The 20,912-nt window shown below is 46.5% G+C and overlaps 1 protein-coding gene across 1 annotated transcript in view; it reads right to left on the reverse strand.

The window, feature by feature from the left end:
• LOC124553896 (eukaryotic translation initiation factor 2 subunit 3) overlaps positions 1-20,912 on the reverse strand; it is a 99,324-nt gene that overhangs the window by 50,174 nt on the left and 28,238 nt on the right. Inside the window, exons 5-7 of the mRNA XM_047127911.1 lie at positions 16,741-16,843; positions 2,742-2,900; positions 1,352-1,581 (exon numbers count right to left, since the gene is read on the reverse strand). Coding sequence (XP_046983867.1) covers positions 1,352-1,581; positions 2,742-2,900; positions 16,741-16,843 — 492 coding nt within the window. The remainder of the gene's footprint in view (positions 1-1,351; positions 1,582-2,741; positions 2,901-16,740; positions 16,844-20,912) is intronic.

The following is a 20,912-nucleotide window of genomic DNA, read 5'->3' on the forward strand; positions in this document are numbered from 1 at the left end:
GGGAGAACCCCCCCCCCCCCCCCCCCCCCCCCCCCCCCTCCCCTCTCTCTCTCTCTCTCTCTCTCTCTCTCTCTCTCTCTCTCTTCTCTCTATGATTGAATATATAGAGGGAAACATTCACGTAGGAAAAAATATTTAAAAACACAGATGATGTGACTTACCAAATGAAAGTGCTGGCAGGTCGACAGACACACAAACATACACACAAAATTCAAGCTTTCGCAACAAACTGTTGCCTCATCAGGAAAGAGGGAAGGAGAGGGAAAGACGAAAGGATGTGGGTTTTAAGGGAGAGCGCGCACCACACACACACACACACACACACACACACACACACACACACCACACACACCCATTCACACATATACAGACACAAGCAGACATATTTAAAGACAAAGAGTTTGGCAGAGATGTCAGTCGAGGCAGAAGTGCAGAGGCAAAGATGTTGTTGAATGACAGGTGAGGTATGAGTGGCGGCAACTTGAAATTAGCAGAGATTTCAAGTTGCCGCCACTCATACCTCACCTGTCATTCAACATCTTTGCTTCTGCACTTCCGCCTCGACTGACATCTCTGCCCAAACTCTTTGTCTTTAAATATGTCTGCTTGTGTCTGTATATGTGTGGATGGATATGTGTGTGTGTGTGTGCGCGCGAGTGTATACCCGTCCTTTTTTCCCCCTAAGGTAAGTCTTTCCGCTCCCGGGATTGGAATGACTCCTTACCCTCTCCCTCAAAACCCACATCCTTTTGGTCTTTCCCTCTCCTTCCCTCTTTCCTGATGAGGCAACAGTTTGTTGTGAAAGCTTGAATTTTGTGTGTATGTTTGTGTGTCTGTCGACATGCCAGCACTTTCATTTGGTAAGTCACATCATATATATAACACACACACACACACACACCACACACACACACCACACCTTAGTGCCAGCTTAAAATTTTGTATTTAGCTGGACCTGACATTTTGATGTAAGCTATTAAAATCTGGCTCAACCACATAATAATCTGTGATAAAATCAGAAACTGCACAACACATCTAAATAGCAGGCCCTCATCTTCAGGTAAACTATATAAGAACCTTTTGGAAAAAGTTAATACTTGAACAATGCAAAATGAAACATTGTTATCCTATCAGTAATTTTACATGTTTGGGTCAAACTTTATACCTGAAAAAAATAGCATACTTCCCTTGTCGAGCCGGCAGTTACGATCTGTCTAGGTGCAATGGAAATTACACATATCTAATGAGCCAAAAGTTATTTGAAGTGAAGAAGTTGGGCTCCTCATGCTGCGTAACATCCACCACACCTCAGTCCGCCTACACCACGAGCACACTGGATACGATACAGTACCTTGAGCACACCCCTGAGAATACTGCCACCGGCGACACCTCCCTTCAGGTCGTCAACCTCCGAGCCCGGCTTGTTAACGTCAAACGAACGGATGACGATAAGGCGTGGCGGGCTCGTGAAGTCCCTCATCGGGACGGGTATCTTGGTCGTGATGTACTCGCACAGCACCTCTATGTTGTACTTGAGCTGCGCCGAGATGGGTATCACCGGCGCTCCCTCGGCTACTGTGCCTGTGACACCGTACGACGAGTTCACAAAATGCACTCCGCAGGAGAAAAGGGGGCAGATCTGTGTGAGTAAATTTTACAAGCGAGCAGTATCAAAAGACACAACACGTCAGTTCGTACATCAATATTCCACACCTAAATCATCCTTTTATTTCTAGTAGTATAGCTAGTAGTAGTTACACTAGTTTATATGCAGTTCATAATATAAAAGACAACTGAAATTACAGTGCCACGAACAAGCTCAGGGCAAAAAGAGACCGAGTGCTTACTATAAGGTACGTGTGTTATCCGTACATAGTTCGGTCGTTACCAAGGAAATGAAGCACTAAGTATTATCTCGTAATTAGAACAAATGTTTCTGTTTAGAATACACTGCTACACACAACTTGTAGGCAGGTGAAACACTCTCACCCCACCAGGAATCGAACCCGTGACCCCGTGCTCGGGAAGCAAGAACGCGACCGCGAGACCTCGAGCTGCGGACTATCCGAAAGAGTTGATACAGTAGCTCGTGCAGCTTTTTGTCAATTCTCCTTTTGTTCAAGCTAATTCTGAAGTTTTAGCCCAACCGAATACTTTGTCCAGTTACGTGAATACAAACAACACTACACACAGTGTGGTTCTTGTTAGGATAGAAGTGTTGGAAGAAGAAGCACAAATGGCACAAGCTGTTCCAACTTCTAACAATTTCTACTGATTCAGAACTAGGGAGGCTAGTGCTCAACTAATTATATTGTGTAACGTTTTTAAAACGCCTTGCCAACATCACTATACCTCAGTTACAAGCTGCCCGTTTTGATTTTTTTTCTCTCCATTATTGACATTTATAAGTGTAAATGGTGGAAAATTTACAATTATTATAATGTAGAAGAGGGTGAGAATTAACATTCTGACCACATAGAATTTGAATGGACTGGTAAAGTAAACAGTTGGGAAACACTGACTCAAGGAACGTAACGCCAGGCTTCAAAGTTTTAATTAACAAACAAAGAAGAGTAATGAGGAAAGACACCAATTCCTTGCAATGTATTGATGATTAATTTCCCAACAGGATTTATCTCGAGGCAAACACTGTCACCAATACAGCATACCAACTGTTGAACCTACCCGACAAGAAATGGAAACTTTACTTCACTTGTAAGACAGCCTGTAAGTGGTCTCACCTTGCACAAACTTTATTATCTGCTCATACTGCTCCTTGGCCTGTCCCTCCTTGACGAGGTCAATTTTGTTCTGCAGGATGAGGATGTGCTTCAGCTTCATGATCTCGATGGCCGCCAGATGCTCCGACGTCTGCGGCTGCGGACAAGACTCGTTCCCAGCTGAAACATACCGTTAGGGCATGTGGATAGCACGATTCTGTATGGCATTCTATGGGTATTCTACTTGTAGGTGACTAAAGCCACTATTGCTGCTAGGGTAGCCCTTTGTAAATAAATGTGAGATAAACTTATACAGTATGATGCAACGCAGCCAGTGTTTATAGTGATAAGCCCTGAGGTCATTAGTGCACCTGTGAGAAATAGAGGTAGGTGTGTGTGTGTGTGTGTGTGTGTGTGTGTGTGTGTGGTGAGTGGGAGGACCACAAGCACTAATGTACATACTTAAGCTCAAAAAAGAATTCATCTGGAAGTTACCAAAGTTTTCAGTGTTGTTTTTATGATTGCCAGCAACACAATGCCTCTACTGTTTGGTTAGTTGTTACTTTTACTCCTAAATTATTTACACTCTGACAGAACTTCACAATATTTAGTCCTAGGAGAGGCAGGCGACAGATTCCTTGGACGGATCACCACAAAGTTTAGTCGATGCAGGAAAGAACCAGCTTTAAATGCCCTACTTTCACTGTTACTCCAATAGCGCTGCTCTGTCTGTCAACCTCATAAGGTAGGATCAATACAGAAAAGAGATAATGTCTAAAGAAGAGCAGCGCATTTTTATCACGAGCTCGTTCAGTTAATGAGAAAACATCATTGCGATGTTGAGCCAACTCCAGAGGCAGATACTACGAGATAGGCACTGTGCACCACTGAGTGGTTTACTATTGAAATTTCGAGAGCATACATTTGCAGAAGAGTAGAGCAATATGTTATTTACTCCCGTGTGCATGTAGTCAAGTGAGCAAGATGAGAAAATCTTAAACTTGTTGGCTCTCATTCAGTTGTTCTTCCTCTGCATCATTTCCTAATTTGACAGGAAAGGGTTACCCAAACGCTGAAAGATGCTCGGGGAGAGAAGATGTAGATATGCTTGACATCATTTCAGCTAGAAGAAAGTGTTTAGATTTTCCTGGTTCAATAATTTTTATTTCAGAGTGGGATGTATAGAGACACACACAGCATGGCACATTATTAATGTTGTGCATAGAATTAGTTGAATCTCTCCATTTGTATTTACTTTGACTCCAGCCGTACTTCTGTAGACTCTCCTTTAGTAACTCACTAACAAAACATACCAAAGGAAGAAATGAAGGCTGGGGCCAAACAGTTATAGTTCAATATTACTGTGATAAAAAGGAAATTTGATTCTTAGCATTACTAAAGAACTGCCCTGTTACAGTGTATTAGTGTGAAAGCAATTTCTGACACTGAACTGCGTCTCTCAAACTGTGACAGGTTTCATCAAAATCAATCAGTTCGTTCAGAGGATGAGCTCGAAATGGGACAAGTTCATAAAATACACTTGGACAACTCTCGTGTTTGCCACTGGAGAGCAGCAGCAGGTGATAGACAAGACTGATTAGCCAGGAGATACTGAATGATCAAGAATGGATCAGGAAATTGTAAGAAGCAGAAGTGGGAGTCGTCATGTGGAGAAAACTGAGTGGAGCAGGTGTGAGAAACAAACAAGAACTGAAACAGTGCAGACAATCAATGTTCTATTTTCCTTAACTGAATATGTGGTTTGGTTTTGATTTGTGTAACACGAGTGGAGGAATGTGTAAAATCTTTTTGTTTTTATATCACGGAAAGTGTAACTAATTATACAAGTATTAAGTAATGTCGACTTCCACAAAGATTAATTCAATTATTACATGAGACAGCTCTCCCACTTTTGTGCGTCCATAAAATTTCTGAATATAGTGTCACTAAACTAAATTAATGCTGAGAAACACAATAGTAAAGGCAGCAGAGGGAATCGAATACATATAGAGACAAGGCCTAGTAGAAATCCTTGGATATCACAGGACATACTGAATTTAACTGATGAAAGGAGAAAATATAAAAATCAGCAAAGGAGACGGGGGAAAGGGAATACAAATCTGCAGACTTAAGAGAAAGCTTTTGACACTGTTGATTGGAATACTCTCTCTGAAATTCTGAAGGCAGTGGTTGTAAAATACAGACGACAAACCCAAGTGGAAATGTTAACTGTTAAAAAATGGGCATTCCACCAGGAAGTGTTGGACAGGTAAAACTTGAGCGCAATGTGTACAAAGTGGCGGGGGAGAGCCACTTAACAAATGGTGATGGCTAAAAAGGCAGTGCGCAATACGCAACATAGTTAGGATCACCACATCCTGGCAGGAAGGCAGAGAGGAGGTTACCCAAGCCGCTGGGAGGGGCTTAATAATCGAGAGCTTATTACCATGAGGGAAGGACCAATGGTGATGCCAAAGTGACACCACCTCCTGACAGACGGTAACACAGAGATCTCCGAAGGGAATCTAGGAACCGGTGGACTGAGGTACGAGACTGCAACCTCGGCAGCAGCGTCAGCAGCATCGTTTCCTGGCAGACAGACATGACCGGGGACCTACAGAAACATCACAGTAGATCCACCAACAGTGAGCAAGTGACGGTTTTCCTGGACCCACTGCACTAAGGGATGGGCGGTGTACAGCGAACAGAGACTTTGAAGTGCGCTGAGAGAGTCTGAGCAGAGGACACAATTGAAAAGGCTGTGTCGCCATATGTACTCTGAGGACTGATACAGGGCGAAGAGCTTGCCTGTAAACACTGAGCAGTGTGCCGGAAGCCGATATCGAAAAATGCCAGTGCCAATGACGAAGGCACTCCTGACACCACGATCAGTCCGAGAGCCATCAGTTCCACGAGAAGGTCATGAAACTGAAGGCAATAGACCGAGGCTGGAGGGGTGTCGTTAGGAAGAGAATTAAGGCCAAGGTGACTACAGGCTGCCGCGCAAAATCAAGGTTGTGAGGGTTTCACACCCACCGGGAAAGTTGTGTGAAGGTATGCCGCCATAACAAGTGCCAAAAGTAGACACCAGGAGGTAACATAGCGGCGACCAAAGGAGTCATCAAAGAAGGAGGTATAGGATGGATGGCCACACACAGTATACAAATGGCACGCTTACCTGCTGAGGAGAACGTCACGGCAGTAGAACAGTGGTAGTTCAGCAGCTTCAGCACACACACTCTCAACTGGGCTGGTGTAAAAGGTGCCAGTGGCCAAATGGATGTCACGGTGGTGGATAGTGTCGAGACGGGGTAAGAGGGATGGACGTGCAGACACATAAAGCACCCATAGTCTAGCTAAGAATGGACAAAAGACCAGTTCAAATGGATGGCAGTGTTTTAACCTTCACCCCACGAAGTACCATTGAGGAAATGTAAGACACTGAGGGACTGCGTACAGCGAGCTGCCAGGTAAGATACATGGGAGGACAAAGATATTTTCCTATCGAGCATGATCCCAGGAATTTTGCAGTTTCAACGAACAGAAGGGCAACAGGTCCAAGATGTAAAGATGGTGGGAGGATCCAACTGCGCTGCCAGAAATTCATACAGACAGTTCTGTCAGTGAAAAAACAAAGCCATTGTTGATGCTCCAGGAGTAAAGACGATCAAGACATGCTGAAGACGCTGCTCAGTGAGACAAGTCCACGGAGGACTGCAATACGTGGGAAAATTGTCAACAAAAAGGGAGCCGGAGTTGCCCGGCGGGAGACAGACCATTATAGGATTAATGGCGATAGCAAAGAGGACGACGATCAAGACGGAACCCTGAGGCACACCGTTTTCCTGGATAAAGGTGTCCAAGACAAGGCAGAACCCACATGCTCCTTGAAAACTCTACCTATTAAAAATTCCTGAAGGAATCGAGGCAGGTGGCCACAGAAGCCCCACATGTGGAGTGTACAGAGGATACCAGTTCTCCAGCAGGTATCATAGGCCTTCTCCAAATCAAATAACACAGCCACAGCCAGATTTCAACAGAAGACCTCTTTCATGACATGGGTGGACAAAGCAATGAGATGGTAAACTGCAGAACAGCACATGCTCAAAATCCACATTTTGCAGTGCTTAGTGAATTGTGAGACTCGAGCCGCCATACCAGCCGGGCACAAATCATACATTTCATCATCTTGCAAACGCTGCTGGTGAGGGAGATGGGGTGGTAGCTAGAAGGAAGGTTTCTGTCCTTACCGGGCTTAGGTACGGGTATTACGGTGGCTTCATCCAACGTCCGGGAAACGTGCCCTCTGCCCAGATGCGGTTGCATGTATTAAGCAGAAAGTGCTTCCCTCCAAGAGAAATGTGCTGCAAAATCTGAATGTGGACAGCATCTGGCCCCAGGGCAAAGGACTGGGGTAAACTGAGAGCACGATCTAGCTCCCTCACAGTAAAGGCAGCACTGTAGCACTCACGATTCTGAGAAGAGAAGAGTATCGCCTGAGCTTCCTCCACTTGTTTCCGATGGACAGAGGCAGGCTGATAGTGGGAAGAGCACGAAATTTCCACAAAATGGAGACCCAAGGTGTCAGAGACAGGAATAGGGTCCGTGACGACATCATCAGCTACTGTCAGGCCAGAAAGTGAGGAACGGATTTCGGTTCCAGAGACCCGTGAAGGTTGGCCCACACAACACAGGAAGGGATGGAACTGTAAAAAGAACTAGTGAATGAAATCCAGACAGCTTTTTTGCTATCCCGAACAACACAATGGCAGTTTGCACGCATCTGCCTATAATGAATGCACTTAGCCATCGTAGGATGACGGTTAAAAATGTGGAGAGCACGTCTCCACGCGTGAATTGGATCACGGCACACCTCGGTCCACCAAAGGACTGGGACACAGCACGGTAAAGAGGAAGTGTGAGAAATGGAACATTCCGCAGCAGTAAGGATAACTTTTGTAAGATATTCAACCTGGTCATTGCAATTGGGAAACCTCGTTCTTCAAAGGTCACCAGGAAGGAGTAAAGCCACCAGTCAGACTTAGTAAGCTGCCATTTGGGTGTGTACGCAGGTGGGGTAGGAGTCAGCAAACGGATAGCATACCGGAAATGGTCGCTCAAGTAGGTGTCAGAAATAACGGACCACTCGAGACGATGGGCAAGCTGGGCAGTGTAGAAGGATAGGTCCAAATGGGACTAGGTGTGTGAGAAGTCAGAAAGGAATGTGGGTGCTCCACTGTTAAGGCAGAAGAGGTTAAGTTGATTAATAAGATAAGCCAAGAGGGCACCTCACTGACAGATTCTGGGAAAACCCCAAAGAGGACGATGTGCGTTAAAGTCACCGAGCTGCAGAAACGGATGAAGTAGCTGCCCAATAAGCTGAAGAAAGTCAGTCCTGGTGACCTCGAATGATGGAGAGAGATAAATGCAACAAAAGGAAAAAGTCAGGTGAGGAAAAAAATAGCAAACTGCAACAGCTCGAAGATGGGTAGTCAGGGAGCCAAGTTGACTACGAATGTCATCCCGTACGAGTAGCTCGACTTCCCCGTCAGATGGAATGCCGACTTATGGGGAAGGTCAAAACGGACAGGGAAGAAATGCGAAAGCTCAAAGTGGCCGTGAGGACGCAATTTTGTTTCCTGAAGGCGGAGTACAAGGGGAGACTGGGTTGCTAAAAGCAGCAGTAAATCCCCCTTGTGGGACAGAAGGCCACAAACATTCTGTCCGAGGAGAGTCACGACGAGGAAGAAACGGAGAGGTGTCACCACCGCGGCTGCCAAGTTTGTTTGTTTGTTTTGGTTTTAGGGCGCAAAACTTCTATGGTCATTAGCGCCCGGTCCGTGACTTAGGAAACAGTAAAAAACCGAAATTGAAAACCAGCAGCAATGGGAACGAAAGTCATAAAATTGGAGAAACTAAAAGCAGAAGGAAGGCTTAAAAATCCACTACAGAAAGGGGTTGGTTGTCCCCAAAAAAAGCTTCAAATGACTGACGTCATTTCACTGGCACTAATAAACTTGAGAACGCGGTCGGCTGAGCGCGTGTCATCTGCTAAAATCGACGATATATCAGGCGATAGCTGTAGACGGGTGCGTAACGGATTAAAATAGGGGCACTCAATTAACAGGTGTCTTACCGTCTACAGCTGAGAGCAGTGGGGACAGAGTGGGGGAGGATCGCCGCTTAAAAGATGTCGATGGCTAAAAAGACAGTGCCCTATCCGGAGTCTAGTTAAAATGACCTCTTCCCGACGACGCGTTCGGGAGGAAGAGGTCCAAGCACAAGGAAGAGCTTTTATGTCCCGCAATTTATTATGGGTAAGTGTCGACCAATGCGTGTGCCATAAATGAACAACACGTCGACATAGAACGCTCCGTAGATTGGTGAAGGGAATCAATTGAATAGCTGGCTGAGGAAGAGAGACTGCAGCCTTGGCTGCAGTATCGGCCGCCTCATTTCCACAGATACCAACGTGTCCCGGGAGCCAGAGGAACGCCACCGAGACGCCCCCCAGGTGGAGCAAGCGCAGACAGTCCTGAATCTGGTAGACCAGAGGGTGCACAGGATAAAGAGCGTGGAGACTAAGGAGAGAGCTGAGAGAATCTGAGCAGATTACGTACTGTATCCGCTGATGGCGGCGGATGTAGTGGACAGCCTGGAGAACAGCGTAAAGCTCCGCAGTATAAACCGAACACTGGTCGGGAAGCCGAAAGTGATTTGGGGTGTTGCCAACAATATAGGCACTCCCTACACCTAACAATGTTTTCGAGCCGTCGGTATAAATAAATGTGGCGTCCGTCATTTGTGCACATAGAGCAGCAAATGCCCGACGATAAACAAGTGAAGGGGTACCATCCTTGGGAAATCGACAAAAGTCACAGAGCAGGCAGATCTGGGGACGGAGCCAAGGCGGTGCTGTACCCCAAGTTGTCAAGAGGGTTTTAGGAAAGCGGAAGGAAAGAGAATGGAGCAGTTCACGGAAGCAGACTCCCGGTGGTAGTAGGGAGGAGAGGCGGCCTGCATACCCTACATCAAAGGAGGCGTCGAAAAAAATGTCATGGGCTGGATTAGCAGGGATGGAAGACAGATGGCTCGCCTATTGGACAGTGGAGGTTCAGCAGTCTCAGCATAAAGGCTTTCCACAGGGTTGGTGTAAAAAGCTCCAGACACTAAACGTAATCCACGGTGGTGGATAGAGTCGAGACGCCGAAGAATAGACGGCCGAGCAGAGGAGTAGACTATGCTTCCATAGTCCAATTTCGAGCGCACTAAGGCGCGATAGAGGCGTAGAAGGACCACTCGATCCGCTCCCCAGGAGGTACCATTCAAGACACAGAGGGTGTTGAGGGATTGCAGACAGCGAACCGAAAGATAGGAAACGTGGGAGGACCAGCACAGTTTTCTGTCAAACATAAGACCCAAGAATTTAGCGACGTTTGAAAACGGAAGGTTGACAGGACCTAGATGTAAGGAGGGTGGAAGAAACTCCTTACGTCACCAAAAATTAACACAAACGGTCTTACTGGGATAAAAACGGAAGCCTGTTTCAATGCTCCAAGAGTGGAGGCGATCGAGACATCCTTGAAGACGTCGTTCAAGAAGGCTGGTCCGTTGAGAGCTGTAGTAGATCGCAAAATCGTCCACAAAGAGGGAGCCCGAGACATCAGGAAGGAGACAATCCATAATTGGATTGATGGCAATGGCAAACAGTACAACACTCAGCACGGAGCCCTGGGGTACCCCCGTTTTCTTGGGAGAAAGTACGGGAGAGAGTAGTGTTCACCCGCACCCTAAACGTGCGCTCTGCCATAAATTCGCGAAGAAAAAGGGGCAGCCGACCTCGAAAGCCCCAAGAGAACAGTGTGCGGAGGATGCCTGTCCTCCAACACGTATCGTATGCTCTCTCCAGATCAAAAAATATTGCTACTGTTTGGCGTTTCCCAAGAAAATTGTTCATGATATAAGTGGAGAGAGCAACAAGATGGTCAACTGCAGAACGATGCTCTCGGAATCTGCATTGGGCAGGTGTTAAAAGACTGCGGGATTCCAGCCACCACGCTAAACGGTAATTCACCATACGGTCCAAAACCTTACAGACACTACTCGTGAGAGAAATGGGGCGATAGCTAGAGGGGAGATGTTTGTCCTTTCCAGGTTTCGGAACAGGAACGACGATAGCTTCCCGTCATCGTCTGGGAAAAGTACTATCGGCCCAAATTCGATTATAAAGGCGAAGGAGGTAACGCAGACTATGGGTTGATAAATGCAGCGACATTTGGACGTGGATACCATCCGGTCCTGGGGCGGAGGAGCGAGAAGAAGAGAGTGCATGTTGGAGTTCCCGCAAGGAGAAAACAGTATTGTAGCTTTCGCGATTTTGAGAGGAGAAAGCAAGAGGTCGCACTTCCGCTGCACGTTACTTCGGGAGAAACGCTGGTGGGTAATTTGAAGAGCTCGAAATCTCAGCAAAGTGTTGACCCAACGAGTTAGAAATTGCGACGGGGTCCACTAATGTGTCATGCGCGACAGTGAGCCCAGAGACCGGGGAGAGACTAGGCGCGCCTGAGAACCGTCGAAGCTGACTCCAAAGGGAGTGAAGGTGTTAAATGAGCTAATAAAGAATTTCCAGCTTGCCTTCTTGCTATCGCGGATGACACGATGGCATCGCGCTCGGAACTGCTTATAGCGGATACAGTTGGCCACAGTAGGACGGTAGCGGAAAACGCAAAGAGCACGTCGCCGCTCACGTATTGCATCACGGCATGCCTCGTTCCACCAAGGAACTGGGGGGCGCCGGGGCAATTCGGAGGTGCGTGGTATTGAATGTTCCGCAGCTGTAAGAATAACGTCGGTAATATGTGTGACCTCATCGTCGACGCTGGGAAAGTGATGGTCATCGAATGTCGCTAGAGACGAAAAAAGTGTCCAATCGGCGTGGGCAAACTTCCAGCGTCGCGGGCGCACGTAGGGCAGTTGAGGCTGCAGTCTAACGACACATGGAAAGTGATCACTCGAGTGTGTATCATCAAGGGCGAATCATTCGAAGCGCCAAGCTAGCGGAACAGTACCGACCGCAAGGTCCAAATGAGATAAATTTGTTGTGGAGGCAGACAAAAATGTAGGGACCCCAGTGTTGAGGCAAACTAGATCTGCTTGGTGGAAGACGTCTAGCAATAGTGAGCCACGTGGACAAGGATGTGTAGATCCCCAAAGCGGGTGGTGGGCATTGAAGTCCCCAACCAGCAAATATGGGGGTGGAAGCTGACCAAGAAGATGAAGGAGATCAGCTCGTGCCATTGGTGTGGACGATGGAATGTATACAGTACAAAGAGAGAACGTGTATCCGGAAAGGGAAAGACAGACGGCGACAGCTTGGAAGGAAGTGTTTAAATGGATTGGGTGATAATGGAGAGTTTCATGGAGAAGAATCATGAGTCCTCCATGTGCTGGAGTGCCTTCAACAGAGGGGAGATCATATCGGACGGACTGAAAATGAGGGAGAACAAAGCGGTCATGGGGACGCAGCTTTGTTTCCTGAAGACAGAAGATGACCGGCGAGTAGGATCGTAAGAGGATCGACAATTCATCCCAATTGGCTCGAATACCGCGGATATTCCAGTAGATAATCGACATAGGGTGAAGAGAAAATGGAGGAATGTGACCAAGGTCGCTGTCAACTCAACGACTGCTCTGAGCTTGTGACCGACAGCATGGAATGGCATTCAGCCAAAGGCAGAAGATCCTGATCCATAGGTTGGTCAGGAGCAGCTGCTGCCACCAGCGATCGGCCGGTTGATCGGCCGCCAGCAGTGCGCCTCGGCGACACAGAAGACGGCTGAGGGCGATTTCCGCCAGGTGGTGCTGTAGATAGACACGCCTTGGCGGAGAAGGAGAGGAACTGGGTTTCTTTGTAGCCTTCTTGGAAGTATGATGTTTAGAGGAAGGAGGAACCGATGGTTGGGAAGTTGCCGTACGTAAAAACTCTTCACGAGTATGCTCTTTTTTCGAAGTCTTGGTGTCTGACTTTTGGGCTCGAGATTTAGCAGAACTCGACGAAGGGTGAGCCAGAGAGTGGGCAGGCGAAAGTGGTGAGGTTGAACGGGCGATCTTTGCGCTGGCCGATCTGACGACCGTGGCACTAAAGGTGAGGTCGCAAGTCTGCGTGGCCGCCTCCTTTGTTGGCCGAGGAGAAGCAAGGACAGTGCTGTATTTTCCTTTCTGAGGCACGGTAGGCTGTCGACTGGCGAATAATTTTCGAGCAGCAAAGGTCGACACCTTTTCCTTTACTCTAATTTCCTGGATGAGCTTTTCGTCCTTAAAAACGGGACAATCTCGAGAGGAAGCAGCGTGGTCACCCATACAGTTGATGCAGCAAGGGGATGGAGGTGGACAAGCACCCTCATGGGCATCCCTGCCACACGTAACACATTTGGCCGGATTGGAACAGGACTCGCTGGTGTGATTGAACCGCTGACACCGATAGCAACGCGTAGGGTTTGGGACGTAAGGGCGAACAGAAATTATCTCATAGCCTGCTTTGATTTTTGATGGGAGTTGAACTTTGTCAAATGTCAAGAAGACAGTGCGGGTTGGAATTATGTTCGTGTCAACCCTTTTCATAACCCTATGAACAGCCGTTACGCCCTGGTCAGACAGGTAGTGCTGAATTTCTTCGTCGGACAATCCATCGAGGGAGTGTGTATAAACGACTCCACGCGAGGAATTTAAAGTACGGTGCGGTTCCACCCAGACAGGGAAGGTGTGTAGTAGTGAGGTACGCAGCAATTTTTGTGCCTGGAGGGCACTGACTGTTTCTAACAACAGGGTGCCATTCCGTAATCTGGAACAAGACTTTACAGGACCTGCAATTGCGTCGACACCTTTCTGAATAATGAAAGGGTTGACCGTGGAGAAGTCGTGACCTTCGTCAGACCGAGAAACAACAAGGAACTGTGGCAATGATGGAAGAACTGACTGTGGCTGAGACTCAATGAACTTACGTTTGTGAGCAGACATAGTGGAAGGTGAGGAAACCATTGCGGAAGAATCCCCCACTATTACCGGCGTCTCCGGTGGCGCTCTCCTCCCTTGTGGGGGCCCTCTCTGAGGGCACTCCCGCCTTAGGTGATTGTTCACACCTCAGGTCACACCTCCCGACAAACGGACGGAGGGACCAATCGGCACTTTCGGAAGGTATCAGCTCGGGTAATGACCCCTCCCTGGGCCTGGCCGTTACCAGGGGGTACGTACGTGTCCTACCTGTCTACCCGGGGCGGGGAATTACGCGTTACCCCGTCACCGGCTACGCATGGAAGTGCATGGGTCGGCCTTGAGACACACACAGGGAGGAAGAAAGAGAAAGGGAAAGGAAAGAAGAGAGGTCTCAAACGCCGCAGTGGAGAAAAGGGTAAAGAGAAGAGGTAAGGAAAAGAGAAGGACAAAGGAAAGATGAAGACATACAAGCAAGGAAGGCGAAGAATGCGGTACATTTACAAGCGTCAGTCTCCGGACGTAGGCACAAACCATACTCCCAAAGGGGTAGAAAGGGAAGGAAAGAGCCAGAGGTGAGGGGGGGGGGGTGGGGGGGGGCGAAGATGGGGGATGAGAAAGGATGCAGAAAGGGAAGGTATGCAGCCCGGAAAGGAAGGAAGGCCACATTAGCTCGGGGTCCCGTGCTCGCTACGCACGTATCCACAAAAGAGTTGTGGATCCCCTGGGGGGCGGCTGCCAAATGACAGCCTGCGAAGACTCGCCACTTGAGGGCACAGAAGCAGAAGGATCCCGCTTCACGAGTTTCACATAAGCATCGGCTCTCTCGAGCTGTCAGTCTGCAGAGTGCGGCGCAGAAAAACAGTCGGTGGTGCACACCAGCGAGACGTAGGCCGCCCGGGCTAGTGTATTACGTGGCGACACCGTCGAAGTGGATCTTCGAGTCGGCGAAAGAGAAGACCGTTTGCCTCTGTTGGCCTCCTTTGAGCCTTTCCGGTTAGCAGAGGAAGACTCGGGTGTCAGTTGGCCGGAGGGACGTAGGAAGTCTTCATGGGAGAACTCCTGTCCTTTCTGGCCGGCCGGTCGTGGAGCCGCTGGCTCCTCCCCTCGAGGCGAGAGCTTGACGGCTCGTCGCACAGCTGGACGAGGGGACGGTGATGCTACCTCGACACTGGGCGATTTCACAACCTCAGAGCTGAATTTGGGGTCACACGTATGAGTGACCCTGTCCTTCACGGAGCGAGAGTAACAACAGAACTGTAAGTGCCAGACGGGAGAACACAGGGTTTGTGACTGGCTAACAACTTGCGAGCGACTGGGTGAGCCACTTTCTCCTTTACCCAGATCTCCTGGACAGCCCACTCCTCAAGATACACAGAACAATCCTCAGAGAAGGAGGCATGGCCGCCACTGCAGTCGGTACGGCGGGTAGGAGGTGGCGGACAGTCACCCTCGTGTGAATCTCTACCACAGGTTACACATTTGGCTGGGTATTGACAAGAAATTCTAGTGTGGTTGAAAGGATGGCAACGGTAGCAGTGCATCGAGTTCGCAATGTACAGCCGGACTGCGATAATTTCATAGCCTGCTTTCATCTCGGATGGTGCAAAACTCTAACAGAGGTGAGAGAGTGCACTAAGAAGGTATCTACATTTTTCATCACCTGATGGACGACAATGATACCCTGACATGCATCTGCCTATAATGAATGCAGTTTGCCATCGTAGGATGACTTAAAAATGTGGAGAGCACATCTCCGTGCGCGAATTGCGTCAAGACTGGATTTCAGCCTCGGTCAGACCGTCAAGCAGCCAAATGTAAATAATACCACGGAAAGAATTCAAAGTTCTACGGGCCTCGACACAAACAGGATAGCCATGGAGAAGCGCGGTGACAGGCAGTTGTTATACTCGATAATCAGAAGTAGCCTCCAAAAGCAAAGCGTCAGTCCGTAAATGAGAGCAGGATTTCACAGGGCCGGCAACTGCGTCAACACTTTTCTGAATAATAAACGGATTTACCATTGCAAAGGACTGACTGTCTTCAGTACGTGAAACCACTAGGAACTGTGAAGCAGCTGAAAGAGTCTTTCAATCGTTAGCCTAATTCCGTTTACGTTTCATAAATGTCGATTGTGTAGGTGATTGGTTCACTGTGAGAAAATCCCCTACGATTCCCAGCGTCTGTAATGGCACACTCCTTCCAACTGGGGCCCACTTCACAAGGGGGCACACCTGCCTTAGATGATTGTTCAGACTTCAGGTCACACATCCTGAACACCTGACAGAGGGAACAATCAGTGATTTTGGAAGGTAGCAGCTCAGGCAATCACCCCTCCCCGGGCCCGGCCTGTACCAGGGGCTGCGTGCGAACCCTACCTGTCGACCCGGGGCTGGGAATTACGCATTACCCATTCACATGTTGCGCTTGAGACGCCTGGGCCGGCCTTCAGGAGCGCACAGGGAGGAAGAAGAAAAAGAGGATCCTCAAACACCAAATCGGAGCAAGGACAGGAGAAGGGAAACAAAGAAAAATAAGGGAACGAATAACTGGTGGTGAGACGGTTCTAATGTCGGTGACGGACAATGCAGAACATTTCCAATAACACCCCAGACATGTTCCCCAAGGGAGGGGAAAAAATAGCAAGAGGGTAGACATGCAGCTTTATTTGTGACAGTCTTTTTGTTGTGAGTACCTGCGTCTCAGCATCTCCGCTATATGGTGAGTAGGAACTTTCCCTTTCATAATACTGTTACAATGATTTTTATAAACATATAAATTGTTCATTCTTTAACTTCTTAAGAACAGAAAACTATGCTGTCAAAAAATAACACTAAAAGTTGTAACTGTTTTGACTTAAATAATATACACACACATATGTACTAAAGCAAAAACCTACTTCTATATAGCCCTGGTCACTGCATGTATAAGAATCAGAAGTTCTTTTGTCGCATGCAACATTTTTAAGGAAAAAGTGTGCTAAATCACATTACGCACAGTACAGGGAGACAGGGACACAATATCCACTTACCTATAAGCAGGAGTGCTGCATCCATCACGGCGGCACCGTTCAACATGGTCGCCATAAGAATGTCGTGACCCGGGCAATCCACAAACGATACGTGCCGGACGACCTGCAACCACCAAGCATCGCACAACTCTGTAAACGACTAAGAAAAAGTAATGCGTAATTTCACAGGAAAATTTGGTGAGAAAATCCTGAAACACACTCCAAGTTTACACCTATAAAAATACTTCTATTAAGGAACATCACTATTGGAAAAAATGCAACGGCTTCAAGTGCAAGGTCAAACAAAACGTTACAGGTAGTTCACCACTGTAGAGTATGTGATAAAGTGAGATGAAACAAACACAATTCACAATAGAGGGTGCCCAAACAGTTACATAGATGTAACAGAGTTAAAGTTGGAAATTGAAGACTGCATGTTCTGTCAATCACACAAATGTTTCCTAATATAGATATTAAAAGTGTGAAAACTTTTTCACCTTTTTGTTAGTGACCCAACTAATATTTACAATCCCATAAAATTTTTATTTCTTTCTCCAGAAAGTAACCGTGATGATCCCTGAAAAGAAGATGATGGCACCTTCAAGACCATCAGCTAAGAAAAAAAATTATATTTTAGTAAAGTGAACACACCATTCCATTACTTTTTTTTCTCAGAATAATTACAAAAGTCTGTTTAGTGGACACATTGTATCAACATTATTGAAACAGTGTATCACACAAGTAACAAAAATTTTAGGGAAAGATCATGCGAGGCTGAGATTTACTGGAAGAATCCTAAGGAAATGCACTTCATTCGCAAAAGAAGTGACTTATAAAACACTCGATCGTCCGATTTGCTAGTACTGTTTGTCAGCCCCATAGCCAAGTATGATTTACAGAAGAAGGAGGGGGGGGGGGGGGGGGGAAGAGAGAGAGAGAGAGAGAGAGAGAGAGAGAGAGAGAGAGAGAGAGAGAGAGACTGCAAGCATGAGTGTTAGCTATGTTCACATTGTGGGATTTGTTGTGGAGATTTATGCCCGGCTCGTGCAGCCAATGAGGCGTGGCCCAAGCTGCAAGTTCCTGCAACATCTGATGCTAGAACTCTGAGAAATACTCCGTTCTGGCACATGGTCCTGTATCCGTTGGCTCGTCTAAAACACCGCACAAATCCCAGATACATCATCAACTGCACATGCGCAGCTCACAGGCAGACCTGTGATGTTCCATCTTGGGTACAAGCATACAAGTAGATTATAGCCGTATACATTCCATAGTAATCAGAATAACCTTGTTTTCCATTTGTTTGTCAAGATGGAGTGGACAAAAAATAATACAGTAAAACATACTGAAGAATTCACAAAAGATGCTCGTTGTGGGATCTAACATCCCCAGATCATGAAACCCGCAATTCCAAAAATGATGAAACTCACCAGCTAATGTCTTTAATCAGCGTGTCGGATAAAGGGAGAGAGACAGCAAACTTCATAACCTCAGGTCCCAATTCCTCCGAGAATACAATAAATCTTTATCTTCAAACACATCAGGATCCGGCAGAGAATAGTTTTACATATTCAGGCATACAATTCACTGCACTTCCTCAAGGACATAAACAGCCTGAGAATGAGTTTACACACGTTTGAGGGAAGTTAGAGCATACTTATTTTACATCATTTTTATCACAGATATTTATCTGCATAACAACGAAGAATGTAAATGTGTTGTTTACAGTAGTGCTTGAAAGGGAAAGCCTTTTCAATGAACTTCATAGTTATCACTGAACTATCATCGACGCGAAGCAAACAAATTTTGCCACTCCACTTGCCAGTAGTGACAAAATATGCTGCAACTCATTTCTAATTTGCTTACCGTCCTCGGCAACATTTCTACCGAGTCTTCATAGCAATGTAAATGGTGGTGGTACGGGTGGGTGGGGGGGTGGGGGGGGGGGGGGGGGTGCTCTCCACCTCCCTGGTTCTACAGTCGCCCCTGCTAAGTTATCAGTATCTAAACTGCCAGGTGGTGAATAAAGTATACAAGCTTCTCAGTTTCTTCTTAGGAAGTTATGAAGATGAACGCAGCACAAAGTCACAATAGTTGCTTTATGGGGCTCAAGATTAATAGGTTTTCATAGAAAATGGCAAACAGAGAGTTATACTCCAAAGGCATTTTTGACAACTCGCCAGGCTCTACAGAGCCGTAGTTAAATATTCTTCCTTTGTTATGATTACCTGGAAAGAGTTTCATGACATATTCTTGTTGTACAAAAGCATCATCTGCAACAATTATATAAGGGGTGCTCTACCAGACAGAGATTACCGTCCTGGTATGTGCAGCTCACCTGCTTGAAGGGCTTTGTTAAAGGATGCATGGTTAAATACACCTCCATCTGAAAAACACCCTTGTACTCCCACACCTGCATAAAGAACCTGGTAATCGGCATCCACTAATGCCATTAACACCATGCAGAATGTGTCTATATAGTTGCAGCAAGTGCTTCCAGCATGAGCAGGATTAACAGTTTGCAAATTGTTGGGTTGGGTTGTTTGGGGAAAAAGAGACCAAACTGCGAGGTCATCGGTCTCATCGGATTAGCGAAGGACTGGGAAGGAAGTCAGCCGTGTCCTTTCAAAGGAACTATCCAGGCATTTACTGGAGCGATTTAGGGAAATCACGGAAAACCTAAATCAGGATGGCCAGACGCGGGATTGAACAGTCGTCCTCCAGAATGCGAGTCCAGTGTGCTAACCACTGCACCGCCTCGCTCGGTAGTTTGCAAATGTTTTCCACCTAAAGCCCTTATGCAGTGAGGAAAGTTCCACCTAATCTCAAATTCTCTTGAGGAGTTTCGTTCAACTGTGCTCCAGCAATCGGTATCCTCAATAATAAACAAAAATAAACAAAAAAATCTGAAGAATGTGTTTTTCCTTTTCTTTTGGGGGAGGGGGGGGGGGGGGTTACATCAGAAGAGACAAGTGTCAAAGAGGAAACAGAACTGCTGGAGGAGGAATGAAGTACCAGTACTTCGAGTACTTATTCGGAGCCACCTCAAAGTCCACAGCGCAAGAAGGCCAAACTTATCCTAAGTTTACATCATTCGCAAAATATATGGAATGTTAACATCGAGAATTTTGAAACATAAAATGCCTTACGATACTGTAGGAGAGGATAAAGAACATTCTTGAGGCAAACCTGAAACATTAGATGAATTACAGAATGAATCAAGGGCAATAACGGAAACTCTGCACCAGCTGACACAAATGAGGGGCAGCTGGAAAATATTTATATGTAACTGAGGACAACTAATGTTTTTTTGTCCAAATCAATTTGTTTATAACTGCAGTTAATGGCATTTAGTTTTAAATAAAATATCAGTAAGCATAACAAGTTCCTACCTCAATTTATCTTTTAAGTGCCTTTATTAGCCTGACAAACTTTTTATAATGATTTGACTGATTTTGGGGTTGGAAATGCTACGCATGTACATCGAGGAGCTGTACGAATCTCCAATTGCTAAAAAATGTAATGTAACTGCAAGCTGTTCAGCAGCAGTTACAGCTTCTAAAACTTTGTATCCTTCAGTGTGTAGTATTGAGCTATCATATTTAGTAATACTTCAAAGTCCATTGTAGAGACACGAACAAAATTTTTGAAATCCTGTTTGTCTTCAACTTTCGGGTCACTCGTCACTGAACAGTAAGCTCCACGACTGCATCATTTATGGAAAAAGTTACGCATCCCAACATCTACATTCATTTCTCAGATTATTGTCTTTTTTTACAATTATATTCACAGTGCTAACACAGAGAAATAGAAGTTCTGCATTGGACACCATTTTCCGTGAAACATGTCACCAGTAAGAACACTCACGTCGGCTGCTTGTGACAGGCACATGTCTCTGGACTAGGTCGCGAGATACTTTTCTCTGCAGCCTGTGCCGGGCACAAATCTCCGGAACAAATCCCCCAGTGTAAACGTAGCTTTAGAGATGCTCAACAGATTCAATTTGTAGACAATACGACACAGGTGTGCATCACGGATAGCATTGCTCTGGAAACGTTCGACGAAGTGTCTGGTAACATATTACTTCCTCCCACAAATTTCTTGCAAAATGACCACGATGAGAAAATCAAGAGAAATCAGAGTTCGTACAGACGTCTACCGACAATCATTCATCCCACACACCATTCCTCAAT

The sequence above is a fragment of the Schistocerca americana genome, chromosome 11, assembly GCF_021461395.2.
Source record: "Schistocerca americana isolate TAMUIC-IGC-003095 chromosome 11, iqSchAmer2.1, whole genome shotgun sequence".
In the NCBI taxonomy this organism is placed as follows: domain Eukaryota; kingdom Metazoa; phylum Arthropoda; class Insecta; order Orthoptera; family Acrididae; genus Schistocerca; species Schistocerca americana.